This window comes from Rhea pennata, chromosome 19 (assembly GCF_028389875.1).
Source record: "Rhea pennata isolate bPtePen1 chromosome 19, bPtePen1.pri, whole genome shotgun sequence".
NCBI lineage: Eukaryota > Metazoa > Chordata > Aves > Rheiformes > Rheidae > Rhea > Rhea pennata.
In genome coordinates, this window is record NC_084681.1 from 4,095,788 (window position 1) to 4,112,945 (window position 17,158).

The following is a 17,158-nucleotide window of genomic DNA, read 5'->3' on the forward strand; positions in this document are numbered from 1 at the left end:
TGATACTTTCTTCTAGAGGTGATTCTTGCAACCTTTTGAAATGCTTTTATACCTTCAGTCTCTGTACCAGGCCTTTGATATTCATCTGAATTCATTCAGAGTAGAACAAGATTTTTCTTTGAATTATGATGCTCAGTTAAGTGTTTGCAGTTCTGAGCAGTTTTAAACATTACTGTTTTCCTTATTTGTATCCCATGCCAGCTAATAACTAATACAAACACACCCTAAGCCCAGGCAAAGGGCAGACACTGCACTGAGAATAGGATTGCACAGTTGCTCAGGTGCAACCAGGACCCAAGGTCAGGAGGGACTAAAGAGTACTAGATACCGCTGCAAATGTGCCAGAAAGCATCACTGACAGCAGACACATTAACTCTCTTTAAGATCCCTTGAAATTGCTCCCATTTATATCTGATAGTGCACATCTCTGAAGGCACCATCTCTTTAAGGTCAATACCATTCACTATTTTGAAAGCAGCAACAACCATGCAAATGAAGCTGAGGTTTCAATGTTTTAACCTCAAATTTGAAAAATGATGGTTCAGAACAAGTAGCTAAAGAGAGGAATTATCAGATCTATGCTTGCATTTCATTTTGGAAATATGATTTGCCTCTGGAGCCAATTACATATTCATAGCTGGCAGTGAGTATGGCAGCTGTTTAACTGCACAGAACAGGACTACACAATCATTTTTAGGATAGAAAATGAAGACTTGCCAATGAAAATATTTCTGTAACACAGAAGACATGACTTTTAGACTAAAAAAGTCATGTACTCTTTATCTTCTATTTATAGATCCTATTTCAATATTTAAGTACTGGTCATAAAGCAAAATTTGGTCTACAGTAGAATGAAAAGTAATTTTTTTTGTTTCATTAGATAATGAAACCCATCTGTTATGTATAAAATATTATATAATATCTCATGAAAGAACTTAATGATTCCATCAGCTTATCTGAACTCCATGGTTTTCTGGCCTATTTAGGAATGGCAGCTGCTATTGAACTGGTCTGCATTTGGCTGTGTTTTAAAGGAATCATGTAAGATTTTTCATCTCAGATTATGCATGTCCATAAATTGTGAACATAAAGGTAACATCTAGCTCTTAAGCTTCCCTATTTTTTAATAGCCAACTACTAAACCTAGTTTTGTATGATTAAACTTGTGATACAGAAAAACAGCTACATGTTAACTGAGAAAAGAATTTCAAAGTGTGTGTGTGTTGTATTTCAAGGACAAATCTAGAGACCTGATTCCAAGCAAAATAGAATTTCTTACATGTTTTTAAACAACAAAAATAGCCCAGCATCTGTTATTTTTTCTGTACTGATGCGTAATTTATATATTGGCTACCAAATTCTGTTTCAGAATTCGTACAAAATGATGAGAACATCATAGCATTTAACTGCACATACTGTAGTTGACACTGAATTTATAACAACTGAATTCAATATCTTCTAAAGTTTACAAACTATGTGGGTTTTTTATGCTACCATATGATGAATATGAAGCCAGATTCTCAATTCTACTGAGGCCTCTTACATAACTTAGGCACTACAGAAAAGGCTTTCTAGCATTTGTAAATGTAATTTCTGTCCATTTTCAGTCTGAACAGTATAAAAAAGTATCTTTATGTAAATGCCATAGTGTATTTTTCAAATAGTATTTTCACAGAAAATTGAAAACAGTAACTGAGTTTTTTAAAGGTATTTTACTTACATCCATAAAATAAGTTGGCTGCTCATAGATTATTTAATCTAAATCGATACTAAGGTGATTAACAGTGAAGTACAATCCTCAGATTTTAAAAATTAGTTCCCACAGGATAAACGTTCTGACTCGGATCCAGAAAAAACAATAAGAATGATTTTAACTTTCAGCATGCTAATAATCTCTTCATTTCAGTGGACCTTTCACATGCTTAAAATTAAGCAAGTTTCAGATCAGGGTCAGCATACTTAGCAGCTTCTTGAAATAGGCTCTGTATTTCTTTTATATCCTGATTAAAATGCATCCCTTTTCAATTAAGAATACACTTCAGTTTTCGACTGCGATTTTCATTAGTTGTTATAGTACTATTTTGGAGAAACAGTTCATTTAAACTTTTCACACACTACGTAAGCTGCTTTTTGTTCGTGTTTATGAGACTGTTTGTACAGGTGGATTGCTTTTTCTTTTCTGATGTGATCAAGCAGCACTAGCATTTGTGATTTGAGTTGTTTATTTTTAGCTTTAAAGTGTTCAGCTGTCCTTGCTAAGCTGTTCATGTCAATATCATAAATTTTTCAAGGTCCTCCAGATGGAAAAGCCCCTTCTACAATTTCACTGTGACCTTTATTTCAGTTTGTGCATCAAATCAAATAACTCATTGGTTATGACAAAATGAACCACAGTAACTTCAGTATTGTTTTTCTCATTTATATAGACATAAGATATGCTTGTGTATGTACTACATGTAGATATCATTAATAGAAGTGATAATTTTGTATCAAGCTCAGCGTAAACAAGTAAACCAACATTCTCTGCTTCTGCAAACCTATGGTCTAAAAAAGTATATTGCACTGACACGAATTTTATCAACGTGCCTATATTTTTCCTTTCATTGTAACTTACATTGTAACATGTGATTCTCATATGAAAAGACCAAATGCATAAAACAACTTTTTTGTAAGTATAATATCCAATTTGAATCCCATAGTTCCTTTTGACTTGTGCTGATACTGATCAGGGGAGATATGTTCCATGAAACACCTTTCTTTTTCCTTGCTTCCCAAATATAAACTAAAATTCAAAAGTCAAAAATATAGCTAGGTAGAGGCTTAAGAAAGGCTGTTGTTTCACTGAGGGATATTTTAAAGAAATCTCTACCAATAATACTGAGTGGTCTCTTGTTCAGAATCATCTAAGTCATCTGAACTGCCTAAAGAATAGAGGGTTTATCCTTTAGTGTATGCAGGAAAGCACTTACCTCTCCAAATAAACAGTGAACCAGAAGACAAGGACTTAATCATCCTTAAACTCGGAGGTGTTTAAATCTGGGATTCAGAAGTGAGAAAGTTTAGATCTAGATCCCAACTAACTGGCTTGTGTTTTTACTGTAATTAGTCACATATGTTTCCAAATATACATGTATATATTACATTGAATACAGAACTATGTGTTGTTATATTAAGAATGTAGATGCATACAGGTAAGAGGTTCTGTCTCATTTCCTTGTGATTTTATCATCAATGGGTAAGTATCACCAACCATCAGGTACTCCCCATATAGACATATGTATTCATCTGAATTATAGAAGAAAATGAAACTGAGCTATGCTGAAGAACAAGGGCCTCAAGTGAATCATTCACTGAAATGAAACATTTGCTGTAGATTTGAGCTACTGAGCAAAATGTTCTTTGCCACCATATTCAAGTTCTCAGAATTAACAGTTAACATTTCCTGTTTATAACAAAGCAGTTCAGAGTTGGACACAGGGAATAAACTTAAGTTACCTCCAAGTAGCAACATTTCATGCAGCTGCCACAGTTTTCTTCCTCAGTTGATGTCTTTTTTGACTTCAACACAGCTGCACCATAATAGATCCAACTTACTACTGTCCAGGTGCATTCAGAATTATAAAATTCATTTTACATTACAGGCCTAGAAAATTACAACAGTTGAAATAATACTGCTGCCACAGTGAAAGTTTGTAACATTTCAGTACAGCAGTTCAGCATAGGATATAGCAGCAACACATAAACAGATGAAAATTTCCTTTTACTAACTACAGTTGAGAGTTTACATAAAGACTGCTGGATTATCGTATGCCACACTTGCATTATTTTCTGATGACAGTGGTTGAATTTCGATTTAGATCTACACCTATTATTACTGGCTATGTCTGCTTTTGAGGCAGCCAAAACAGGGGGGAAAAAAAGGCTAACCAAACATTTTTACATCAGAATTATCTTTTCAGAGCCCTAGCTATGTAACCTGAAATCCAGAATTTAGCTACTGCCCTGATGGTGAAATGCCAGATCACATATATTAAAATCATGAAGGATTAAAAATTAAAGATTGACCTAATTACACTTAAAAAAATGGCCAATATATTACAATGTGAGTTTAGGAAGGGAAAAAAAAAGAGAGAGAATCCGTGCATTAATAAGGAGGAAGGAATATTCCTTGTTTCTGGGCATCTGATAGCTTCCAATAAGGGAATAGGAGGTATGGCATAAGCGCAATGCATTTTCACTGCTGGACATCATATTCAGCTTGGGGACCTTTTACATGCTAAAATGACTGTACAATCAAGAAGTAATTTTCCAGACAGAGCAGTGACCAGGTTAGAAAGGTTTTTCATGCAGACTTATAAGGTAAACACAAATGGAGCCTTGTCAACAGCAGCAAGGTGTGGGATCCTCAGCTCATGGCTGACACTGTGGCAAAGCTATGGGAAAGCTTGCCTGTTAACATTTGTAAGATTTGTGAGTTGTGTTCCTATAAACAATGAATGCATTTAATGATTTAAGTAAAAAATAACATTTCAGAATTAAATCTGGAAAGGAATTTAGGCCTTGCAACCCCCCAGGGCTGTACTGTTAACATGTAGGTGTGTGCCTCCTGGGAAGGTATGCACAATTCCACCTCAGCTGCCGGGGATGCCTGGGCGATCCATGAGGAAAGTTAAGTGCCAACCAATGTCATCTCCAACAATCAGTGTGCCCAGCTAGGTACACCCGATTCTTTAGAAAGGAAAGCAAAGGTGGCTAAATGCAAACATGATGCACATAAAAATTAATGTTCTAAATAAGAACATAAAAATGGAGTCAGAAAGATCAGTTTGCCCAGTTTCCTATCACTCGCAGAGGTGCTTCAAACTCCTGTGTTTCCTGGCCCAGACAGTCATGCCCCTTTCTCTCTAGCTCAGTGCCTCTGGAATATATTTTGCAAATTGCCATGCCTTGCACAGGAAGAGTGAAGAACGTGTGTGACCTAGAACAGGCGGGTATTCAGCGCTTCCTCCTGTGTACACAGAGATGTGAGCATTCAGCGTGAGTCTGATCTGTCCTGCCTGGCTCTTCTAATCAGTGAGCTGCAGCGTAAAAGGAGGAAGAGCAGTGCTTCAGCTCCCAGTGAACTGAGTATTAGCTTGTCTAAGCAAGCACTCAAAATCTTTTAACATCTTGATCTTTAACACAGCAGCCTGGAAGTATATTTCTCTGAATTTTTTTCTTTAGCCTATCCTTCATAAACAGGTTAAAGTGATATAGTATCAATAGATTAATGTTTTCAAGAAGGAAGATATTCCCATAAAAGCTCTTAGATATATGTCTATCAGTATATGTTGCCCATTCTGTCCGCCAGTTCTTTGCTTGAAACTGTCCAGCCAATTTTTGACTAAACATCATGTCTTTCAAGAAAAATGAGCATGATTAAGGGAAGCAAAGGTTCCATCTCTGGGATCTGTTAAAAGAATTTGCAGCTAGGAATGATGCCTTGGATGTGGATGGATTGTTTGGGGACAGTTTCTGCTATGAATCTCCTTGTCTGCTGGGTTAACTTTCAAAAAAAAAAAAAAATCCTTCACATTGCTTCACTGCTTTTACAGCATCTAGAGGGTTTGAACGAAGCACAGATCTCATGCATGACTGAACAGTCACATAATGTAGTTGTACATTATTTAATTTTTAGTTAAAAATTCTGAAAAACTCGAAACTGAGTTAAATGCATTACATTAATCCCTTTGGACTGCACTGAAGTTACTCCATTACAGATCTCATTACCACTGAAGGAATAGAAAGTATGCCCGCATAACACTCAGTATTATTAAAGTGCATATCTGACGTGCTTAATCAAGATAATGGCCCCCTCACACTAGTACCATGCACATATGTAAGAAATGAAAGACTCTTCCTTGAAACTAGTATTTCCTTTTTATTTGGCTTTTTAGAAATTCTTATTTTACACTGGAATATTTTGCAGGAATATTTTGAGAACATTTTTTTTGTAATTTATTCATGGAACCACTCACTAGAATTCTATATGCCTTTCTAACTCACTTTCAGGCTTTTAAATATATTTTATTTGTTTAATATACTGCTTGCTTAAGGCAGTTAGGAGTTATAAAACAGCTCTTTTCAACTAGAAAGTATGCAGAGCATGCTGAGGTCAAGTTTTATTGAATGAGAAGACTGGCAAACATCAGTGACTGTGACTATGAGTTGGTGATATACAGTGGTATGTTGCTCTGATATATGATGACACTGAATTGTTTTTTATGGTGATTTAAAGGTGAAACCTTATTATACTGCAAGCTTAACATTTCTATGGAGGAAAACGTGTCAGCAGTAAAGGCAATGACTTTCACAGAGAAGGAACACTATCAGCTCATTAGAGCTTGATAAAGAAGGTGCAATGGCAGAGCTATGGACTAAAATGGACTTTATGGACTAAAATCAGAAGCCCAACAAGGGATAACTATGAACAGTAGAAAAAAGGAATGTCACTGAATGATACATAAGTTCACATGGAATGGCAGAAAATTAAGATAAGAATAGATCAAATTTTCCATTGGTCATATCCCACTTAGCACATAATTTAAGCACATGCTTAAAAACATGTTTAATTGCTTTTCAAGCAAGGGATGGATTTAAAAGAAAATTTTCCCATATCATGGCTTTGGGGAAAGCAACACAGATGAGTGCTGGTATTTATTCTTGAAAACAGATTTGAAATGACTTACAATATAATATTTTCCTATAGCAAAAAATCTCCTAGATGAAATTAGCTTTAAAGCATCTCCAAGAATATGCTGCTATCATCAGTTCACTGGCTGGATAAAAGATAAGATTTGGTTTTATTTATCCTCATGTTTATTTAAGTAGATTTCATATTTTTTCACAATGTTTGTTAACATGTTTTCAAATTTTATATTTTATTAAAACATTTACTTTAGCAAACTGACAAGCAGGACTTCCTGTCTAGGATTTCTGAGTATGTTTTCCTTGTTTTGCAGGACCCTAAGTATTTCAAGTCACAGAAGACCGGGAGAGGCCACTTAAAGGAAGGTTGGAGGGAGACTCACCAGCCAATTATGTGTTCCTACAAACTTGTGACTGTGAAATTTGAAGTTTGGGGACTTCAAACCAGAGTGGAGCAATTTGTACACAAGGTCAGTGAATAGCTGTTTCTTACCCTTCACATGAGCAGAATTTGACTATTATGCTGCACATGAATGGCTGTGTTGGAGCTCAGCTCCAAAAATGTGGGAGATCAGCTGAATCTGCTTTCAGGCCTCTCTCAAGGTCTGAAAGATCTGGAGCACAGCTGAAGCATTCATCTCTGCATATAAACTTGCCAAAGTCTGGAATTGTTGAGGTTTAAGGCTGAGAAAACTAGCACTAGCATTTTCAAAGCTGTGCTAAAAATATGGCCTAAATTATTTAGGAGTATAAATGAGTAATTTACATATAACAATGATGTCCAGGGTTTCTTACAGACAGGTAGTAGTAGAGTTTTCCAATCAGTCGACTAAAGAAGTAATAAATGGCATAACTGCAAAATGATATTTTTCAGAGTACTGACCCTTCGTATGTTTAAAAAATTAACAGAAAAGGGGAGAAGAGTTGCAATCTATCTGCCCAAAGATTAATGGATTCTATACTATTCCCAAGTGGTTTCCCATGCTAGTTTAAGCCATGCAGATCTGATCTGTTGCTGGCAATAGTCCTACTTCAAGTGGGTAGTTTGGAGTATAAGACCTTAAGAGGTCTCTTTCAGCCAGTACTTCTATGACTCTGTGATTCTTTAGTGTATGTCTTTTGAGAGATGAAAGTATCAGAAAATTTTTGACCTAAATCCTGTTGAAAGACAATAGTGTTACTTTTCTAAAATGTTTGGCTGCTGTAAGAGTATTTAACCTTTTCCTTATTTCGCAGGTGGTCAGAGATATACTATTGATTGGTCACCGGCAGGCTTTTGCCTGGGTTGATGAGTGGTACGGTAAGTCTTCTTCAAATTAAACACATTTAAAAGGGCTGATCCAAAGTTTATAAAAAATAATGACAGATTTCCACTGGCTTTCACAGACCATCATGTTCTAATACAAATATAAGTTGTTCATGAAAGACCTAGAATTCTCTGGAATATACACAGCTCATTTACAGCAGGTTCCTTTTAACAAGAGCAGGCTATCTTTTAGACAGACAGTAGGCATTATACAGGGTCCTCTGTATATCCCTACATCTTAGAATATGTGCATCTATCCAGTCACCCTGCATTTTAAGCAGAGGAAGCTGTCTCTGCAAAGAGTCATCTATACATGGAGAGCAGCAGGCAAGTTTGAATAAAGCTTCTTAACAAGACTGTACTAACATGCAATCATTTTCATACTGCAAACTCTTAAGGCCTCTGATCCAACACATTTTCAGCTTTTCAGGAAGATGTTAAACTGTTAATATAAACCACAATAAAGAAAAGATGGAGCTTTAAATTCCTTTCTGAAAAATTTGATATAAATATAAAACCTACTCAGTCTGATTCGACGGCAGCTGCATGCAAAAACTGCTCTGAATCCCTGCACCAGCTGCAGGAATGGGCACTGTCAGTGGTACAGGGTAATTCTGAACATCAAAATGGCTAATTATGTTTATCACTGTACAATAAGCTCACAGGGTTAGTCCTTTTTACATTAATTTTCAGTATGATGTATCCATAATCATAGATACCTGTAGAGCAGTTTCTAAAACATTCTTGTAACATAGAATAGCAATTTGGGAACCTATTTAGGTTATATTAGACCCTGCTTAAACTTCAGGGAACACTGTATGGGGCAATCATGGATAAGAATGACAGCTGTCTTTCATCGGAATTCAGAAACATTCAGCATTGCTTAGATATATAGTCAGTTATCCTAGCTGGTGTAAAAACACACATCTTTGGTGACTTCATAAACTTGCATAACTTTACACTAGAATCTAACTAACTTGATTGTGCTGATTGTTTGAAATTATAGAAAATTTTGTTTGAAATAATAATTTATCTTATTTTAAATTTAGTAATGCATGAGCAAGCCAGTGCTGCAATGATCTTAAAATTACTAAAATCTGCTAAAAAAGGATATTTTTTTATTTGTGGGTAGCCATAAATGAGTAAGAGAATTTTGTATCCAGTGAGAAAAGAGTTAAGAGAGCTGAATTCTTTTTTTATTTCTTCAGTGAAATGTAGTGATCCACTATCTACCTGTACAAGCCTAAGTCATCTGTATGCATTCACTACATTAAAGCAAGACATAAATGTTATTGAGAAACCTAGAGTTAGCTACACTTCTGCCAATTTCTTGATAGAGAGCACAAGTGAGTAATTATAAAATTAAACATATGGGATCAGTTTAGCACAAAAAACATTTAGTCACAAATTCCCTACCTTACCTCTGAATGCACCCTGCCAAAAATACTCTTTCATAAATTAAATGTTGCAATACACAATTATCTCATGGGTTTTTATTGCCGTAGTGAGAATATTTACTAAATAATATAATGTGATTTTTGTACTTAACTGTCAGATTATCCACAAAACGTAAAATCTGGGCTTACTAAAATAAATACGAATAAAGGCTAAACATATAGCAAGATTTATTAAAAAAAAAGAAATAGAAAGTGCAGAAGATTAATTTAGGCAATTGTCTGTACTGACTGCAGCCCATGTACTCCTGCATTATTCTGAAGAGTAAAACTTGATAAGGCTCACTGACTAGAAACTGTTTCATTATCCAGAATTAGTCAGCTCCAATTTGTATACATCCAGTACAATTTATTACATTTGATCTGTAGCATTCTTTTGATACTGTTCTTGACATATGTTCTTGACACATACTGTGCATGGATGTGGGGAGAATTTTTCAAAAATACTTTTTTTGAAGTATCTGTGTGTCTTCAATGTGTCTGTTATCATCTTTTAAAACAAAACTTTGAGGAAGATTCTGAGAAGATGTTACTCAGCTAAACTGAATTGAATAATCAATATATTAAAATCAACTATTAACGTATTATGTTACTATGGCAAGTATGAATTTTTTTGTCATTAAATTTACTGAACTGTATTTAGCTTTATTATTAAGAAAATCTATTTTACAATGTCACTTACTAATAAAAAGCATGTTCTCTGCTTGGCAAAAATGCATCTCAGCATGTTCTTTACACAGCTTATGAGTTTGGTTTTCATTCCAGATAACAGTAAAAGAATAGGTTAAAAGAATATGTTAGTGTTACTCCATGTTTCATTTTGATCAAAATTTTGCACTGCACTTCATTTTCACTGATAAAGATATTACATTGTGTTACTGATATAACAGCTGAAGTTATATCTTTCTAAGGAAAGCCTAAAAGCAGTTTTGTGAAGCAAGAACCTCATATCATAAAACAAGAAATGCTGTGATAAAAGATTTCACAAATCTGAATGACATAATGAACTTGAGAAAAATGATAACCTCAAGAACTGAAATGCAGTGTATATTACTAGAAGTGGTACACATTTTGGAGTAATTTTAGATTAATTGGATTCCCTTTTTTTTTTTTTTTTAATAAAAACTTGATTTATGACAAAAACATTTTAAAATCCTTCACAATTGCTGAGAGTTATATAGCAGGCACCTAAGAGACTATTCACTAGTTCGACATCAGGCATGCCTAGGCAATGATAAATGATCACAATGATAAATGATCATATTAGTAGAATCAGCCTGATTTATAGAATTTTTATAATCCATTGAATAGTTTGAGGCCACAAAATTATTCAAGTGTTCACTAGTAATCCACTTACTAGTGTAATTAAGTGTTAGTTTCTGGAATTTAAGCTGATTGTGTTTTAACAGTAAAAGAGTTCACTGGTTATCAGATAAAGCATGCAAAAATAACATTATAAAATCTTTTTGAAAGTTCCTAGAAAGGTAAGTAAGTCTTTATAACATTTGTATATCTATTTCTATTCCAAGGGATCTTCTAAAAACTTTTTAGAAGATCCTTACCTTTGCCAAGACATGCACTTCAATATTTTTTGCCTCTTATGTTACACAAATACTCCTAAACAATTTCCACTCCGTCCTGTTCTCTGACTCCCTTTGACTTAACCTTCTTATACCTTCCTTGGCTGATATAACTACCTTTATGAGTCAATTTTCATAAAGCTAGTTGCTCCCTGCTTTTTTTAATCCTTTTTGGCTTCTGCTGAAAGGCTTATGTATTCCTAGGAGAAAAAGGAAAAGTTTTCACTGAATCAATGGAAAATGCCAATGATTTTGAACTTTTTACAGATATGACTATGGATGATGTTCGAGAATACGAGAAAAATATGCATGAAAAAACCAACATTAAAGTTTGCAATCAACATTCATCTACTGTGGATGAAATAGAGAGCCATGCCAAAGCAAGAGTATGTCAATTTTTAAAACATATTGCCCACCCTCAGCTAATATACCTGCACAAATCAGAGAAGAGCAACCAGCTTTCAACCAACTGATCTTGCTGACCAATCAGTGCGATTTTGGGGAAGTTTTGCTTCAATAGGAACAGAATCTTTCTCCAGGAAGTGCAGATCTGCATTTCTTTTGCACTGTGATTGATGCAAGGAAGGGCGGGCGTGGGCACATATATAACTCCCTGTCTTGCAGGAAAACAAAATTCTCAAATTTCAGTTGGATGCCTAAAGGGGAATTTAAGTATCAGTTTTACCTTCTATTGTTTGAATAGTTTAAAAGTTATGCAAAAGGTCAGAGTGCATTAGTCAAAAAGCCAAGAACATGGAGAGTGGAAAATTTCTATGGAACTGATAAAAGTTTTTGCTTCACTAGGAAAAAAAAGCTAAGGGATTACTGACTTATTTCTATATAATCTTAATGCTGTCATTGATTAGCTACCAACAAGGTGAGACGAGGTATTTTCAACATATGTAACTGAGCAGTCTGTGTAGAGGGGCAGGTTTCTGCATCGGTGTTTTGATTCAGACTCTGTAAACTCCACAAAGAACTTAGGTTCCTAACTTGGGCACCTAAATTAGATGCCTGGAATTGGAAATTATTAGTATCTGCAAGTAGAAGTAATACATAGGGAGATTTATTCTTATATTGCTGTAATACTATTAACATCGAGGTTACTTCTTACCATATTGCCAAACTGAGAAGCACTTTGGACACTGGCTTTACATTTCAGGATCTGGCTTTGAATAAAAAGTCTACCATTCATAATTAGTTCATGTGTATCAAAATTCATTATTCATCTTCCTTAGCTGAAGGATTAGTTTTACTTGAGTGATTATCAGCAGAGAATTGAATTTGAAGGGAGTGTAATCTAAAAAGCAAAACTTAACTGAAGGGACAATGAGTATTTCATATCTGAATTTAGAATAGACAGTCTTGGTGGATACCACTTAAACAAGACTTTAATAGATCTACTTTTCACTTTAACAGCCAGTAAACTGAGAGATCTTCCTGTCCCATTTCACTTTCTTTCATTCAAGACAAGTTTTATTTCATACAGAAATCCTCAAAAAAAAAAAAAAAAAAAAAAAAAAAAAGCTGAAATGAATGCATGGTCTCCCTTTGATGTTAGTGTGCTTTTAAACAGTTCAGAAACACTACATGCACTGTTTTAGAATGAAACAAAATGTAAATGAGTGAAACAGGTTCAAATCTATCTCCAACAAAAGTAGGTACAGTTCCTCTGAGACCATCTGTTTTATTTCCACCACTTATCTCAGCTTTGAAAATAGCTTAGTCTTCACTCTTAGTAACTGGCACTGCTTTGTAGGCTGAAGAAGTCCCTGGGATGTAATCTAGAGGGAAGAGAGAAGGAAGCTGGCAACATGTGTGGTTTTGTTAATTTAATATGTTGTTGTAATATAACATAAAGCTTCTTTCACATAACTTTTTGCAGCCAAGGCTACAGATGCATGCAGCTGGGTAAAATTGAAAAGTGTCAATGTAAAATTGAAAAGCGTCAATGTGCTGGAAGTGTAGGATTTTGCCATACACATGCTAAACGCTATTGCCAGTCCATGTCTCAGATACCCAAACATGCAAGAATTTAAAATTGATTAAAATGTCAGTATTTTTATTTCTGTTTGTTGAGTTTTCAGAGCTCAAAGAATCTATAACTGATTTTATGAAACTTGACTGTCTCCGGTCTCTGTCTTAAAAAAGATGCCAAGTAGCGTGAGATCAATAATGAAGTCACACAAATTGAAAACACATTATTCAGGGGAAAAAAAATTAAGGGATTTTATTGGACTTTTTTTGGCTCTGCCTTTTTTCTGTCTTGTAGTAGTCAACTATTCCAGTTAGAGACACCGATTGGCAGATACGTTTTTTTTCTATTCTAGCTGAGGTGGATTCGAACATGCTGAGTTTAATTCTGTGTATCCTTCAAATAAGTTCACTAATTTAACATGATTTTCAGTGAAAATCAGTAAATTTATTTGAATTGGCGTAGTGGACATCCAACAGACAATGCAGACATGAAGCAGCAAAATTTTGTTGATTGTTTGCTCCATGTATCTGTTTGTAGCAGATGTCATTCATTTAGGATATTATTAGAAAAGTTTTGCATAGATCAGTTTAAAACACGTTTATTATGGGCTAGCTCTGCCCCCTTGTGGGTTTCTACAGCACTGTGACACATTCATCACCTTCATGAGAAGACTCAGAACTCTTAAAGCAGCATCTTGTGGACTTGTTTTTCCATTGCAAAGTGGCTTTAAGCAGTCTAATCTATTCTCATTTTGTGTCTCATTTCCAAGGTATTAAGAAGCAGTGGATTAGTCAGCTGTCCATAAATACTTAAGTACTGATTCTGGATGGGAAAGTTGGAAAGTGTGTTGTGGCTTTATCAAATTCAAAGGAATTCTTTAGGCTTTATTGGTAGAAAGGAATATTGTTCTCAGTTATGTGCATGCAACTGTGACTAGAAATCAATGGAAGCTATGCTTGGGGAGACAGAATTTTTCATCCCTTGATAATTATAGTAAGCAAACAATGTAACTGTGCTGGTGCCAGCCCTTTATGTGGTCCATGCTCACAATCTAGATCCCCCTTCCAAAAAAACTCAAAAAAAAAAAAAAAAACTTGCTGTGAGTTTTATTTAGTTTCAAGCTCAGAAAAAATCCACTTGCTTTCCTGTATCTAAGTGTATTCTTTAACTGCCTGTGAAATAGCTTGATTTTTCTAGCAGTTACAGAGGTAGCATTCTTTATTCATATTTAGTTCAGATTCAAGAAAAAGAACCATTAGTATGTAATCAACATACTTAACTTCCTTTTTTTTCCTCCACTGGTTGCTTATTTTACTCCAATCAATGCATTACAATAGGGAAGCATTCATATGGAGAATCATTTAATAAGCATGATAGACATTCATTTCTTGATTTAGAATTTGGATGGAAGTAGTTTAACTGAGTTTAACTGACTTAATGAAATCATCATTTGAAATGTTCTAACACGTCATTTATCTATCTTTCCTTCTTGTTGAAGACATGACAATGGATGAAGTCCGAGAGTTTGAACGAGCCACTCAGGAAGCTACCAACAAGAAAATTGGGATTTTCCCACCTGCAATATCTATCTCTAACATTTCCATGCCTTCTTCAACCCGCAGTGCTCCATCTAGTGCTCCATCTACTCCTCTCTCCACAGATGCTCCTGAATTCCTAACAGTTCCCAAAGAGCGGCCTCGAAAAAAGTCTGCTCCAGAAACTCTCACTCTTCCAGATCCAGAGAAAAAAAACCTTTAAATTTAACCCAGCATGTTTCCTTCTGATAAGCCATGTCCACCACAGCAAGAGTAACTCAATATCTGCAAAGCTCATGACGGTCGGTTGTTTGGTTTTTGCTTAAAATAATCTTCCTGCTGTGGAAAGATTGCTTCTTTACTCAGATATGATCCTGAAACCTTCAGAGAAATGCATGCAAGAGAACATAATTCATATATTTCTAAAGTGTTCCAGGCCATATGGCATGTCTTACTGACATGAAATGAAATAGTCTGAGGAGAATCCTAAAAAATAAAAAAATCCTTCTGTAGCAGTATGTCTAGCTACAAATCTTCATCTAGGTCATGGCATTTATAATTAGGAGTAGGTATTTAGTAAAGCTGCCAAGGACTTCTGAGGCAAATCTGTGCCAACTAGAATGCAGGGTTAACAGGAAAAAAGCTCCCATTTTCTTCTATTGTAACTGATTTTTAAATCCTTCCTACACTTAAGCTTCTCATGTATATTCATAAACCTTTGACCTGCGGCTCATTGTACTTGAACACCAACAACAATCATTCAGATTTACATTTTGCTTAATATGACTCAGGAGCTGGGGCCAAGCTAACAAACACTAAACTTTTCAAACCTAAAGTATCACTGTATTGAAGCCCCACTTGTAATTAATTATACTAACTTCGAGGCCATTTAAGTATTTCTATCTTGCACAGAATTTATAAAAGAAACCACCTATTTCTTGTAAATAATGTATTTTAATAGTTCTCCCCTGTACATTTGTGATCTCTTAAGTCTGTATTGGTGTTCACGACTCCTATGTATAAGATAGAAAAATAAGCAGCTAATTTGAGCCAGCTGAGAAGCAAAACCAATGAATTCTGTCCTGTCCTCACCGAAGAAGACTAATCATTATGCTGTAAGACCTTCTCTGAAAAGGAAAGAAAATAGGAGACTCCTCTGGGCTTTTTCTTATCCTGCCTTTCATCTTTCCTAAACAGCACAATCTCTATTAACAGGAAACTGGTCCCAGGCTTTACCATTGTCTCTGAAGAAGAGGTGAATAAAATCTGTTACTTAGAAAATGCAAATGACCTCGGGGCTTCTCAGTCCCATGGAAGGTGACATTAAGGAAAAAGAAGTGCTCTTCCTGGCCCATGTATGAAATCACTCTTCAGTCTCAGGAATGAAAGTCTAGAAATGGGTATTACCCCATAGAGATATGCAGATTTGAGGGTGGGAGGAGAAAGGAGATGGCAGAAGTGCTCTCTTCCTTCCTTCCTTCCTTTTTTAAGTCTAAGCTCAGTGAGAACCTTTCCCAATTTGTCTTTCATACAAATTGCTATCTAATGAATGTTGTCAGTAGCTATCTCTATTGATTGCTGTAGTAGACATTAAATAAGCCACTGTTCAATTCCCAGTGGATGATAGCACATTGCCTGAATCACATGATCAAAGTGAGTGATATTTTCTACCATTAGTTACAATGGTCACAATTAAAAAAAAAAGGAGTTACAGTCCTCCTCTAGGAACTGAACTATCACTGCATAATGAACAATCAGTTTCAGGGTGGCCTTTTACCTGAACAGGATGTTTGTGCCATCTTCTCAGCACAATGGTATGATTTGCTCATGCAAGTTTGCCTGGCTTAAATGCACTGAACTTCTCAACAGCTGTATATCCAGTAGAAGTTATGTTGAATGTGTGATATTAATAGGGTAGTTTTAGTAGCAGGAGAGGAATTTCCACTGTCAACCTGCACTGAAAATGTGTATATTTGTTTGATAGTTAAAAAACTCTGTAGTAGGCAAAATCTAGGAGCTCTTTGTAGGTTAGCTGTGGTCTGATTTCATGCGTTCTCCCACTTACTGTCCATGTTCTGCTTTCCTTTTCTTCTCCAAGCTAGTAATTGTGTGTGATTAGTAAACCAACTGATGATTTTTGGTAAGAAAAACAGCCACTTTAATGCTGCAAACAAAACTTCCCTACATTAGTTTATGACATCAGCTCACAGAATGTACAAATTAAGTATTCATGATTATAACCAGTCTAATCATTTTTTTAAAAAATAGCAAAATTCAAATATTGGAAGAGAAGGCAGAGAAGGGAGCCCTTTGAAAGCGTAAAGTATCGTTTGGTTGGGGTTTATATACCTGAATTTGACCTACGTACGTACAAATCATTTGGGTTATCCCCACCGGAAATTTTATTTTTCAGTGAATTTGCATATATATATTTATATATATATATATATATATATATATATATATATATATACACACACGGATAGGTATATATATTTTAACATCTGAGTTTGACACAGATTATTAGACCAAAGTAATCATACCTTTTACTCATATTGAATTGCTTCACCTCCTATCCCATGTGGATACATTGATTATCATATTATGTAGGTTTGGGG

General features: G+C 35.2%; 1 protein-coding gene across 1 annotated transcript in view; it reads left to right on the forward strand.

Moving 5' to 3' along the window:
- Positions 1 to 14,586, forward strand: part of PITPNC1 (phosphatidylinositol transfer protein cytoplasmic 1) — an 89,167-nt gene extending 74,581 nt beyond the window's left edge. Inside the window, exons 9-12 of the mRNA XM_062591753.1 lie at positions 7,002 to 7,157; positions 7,924 to 7,987; positions 11,295 to 11,413; positions 14,504 to 14,586. Of these exons, the coding sequence (XP_062447737.1) occupies positions 7,002 to 7,157; positions 7,924 to 7,987; positions 11,295 to 11,413; positions 14,504 to 14,509 (345 nt within the window). The 3' untranslated portion in view covers positions 14,510 to 14,586. The remainder of the gene's footprint in view (positions 1 to 7,001; positions 7,158 to 7,923; positions 7,988 to 11,294; positions 11,414 to 14,503) is intronic.
- Positions 14,587 to 17,158: the final 2,572 nt, after the last annotated feature.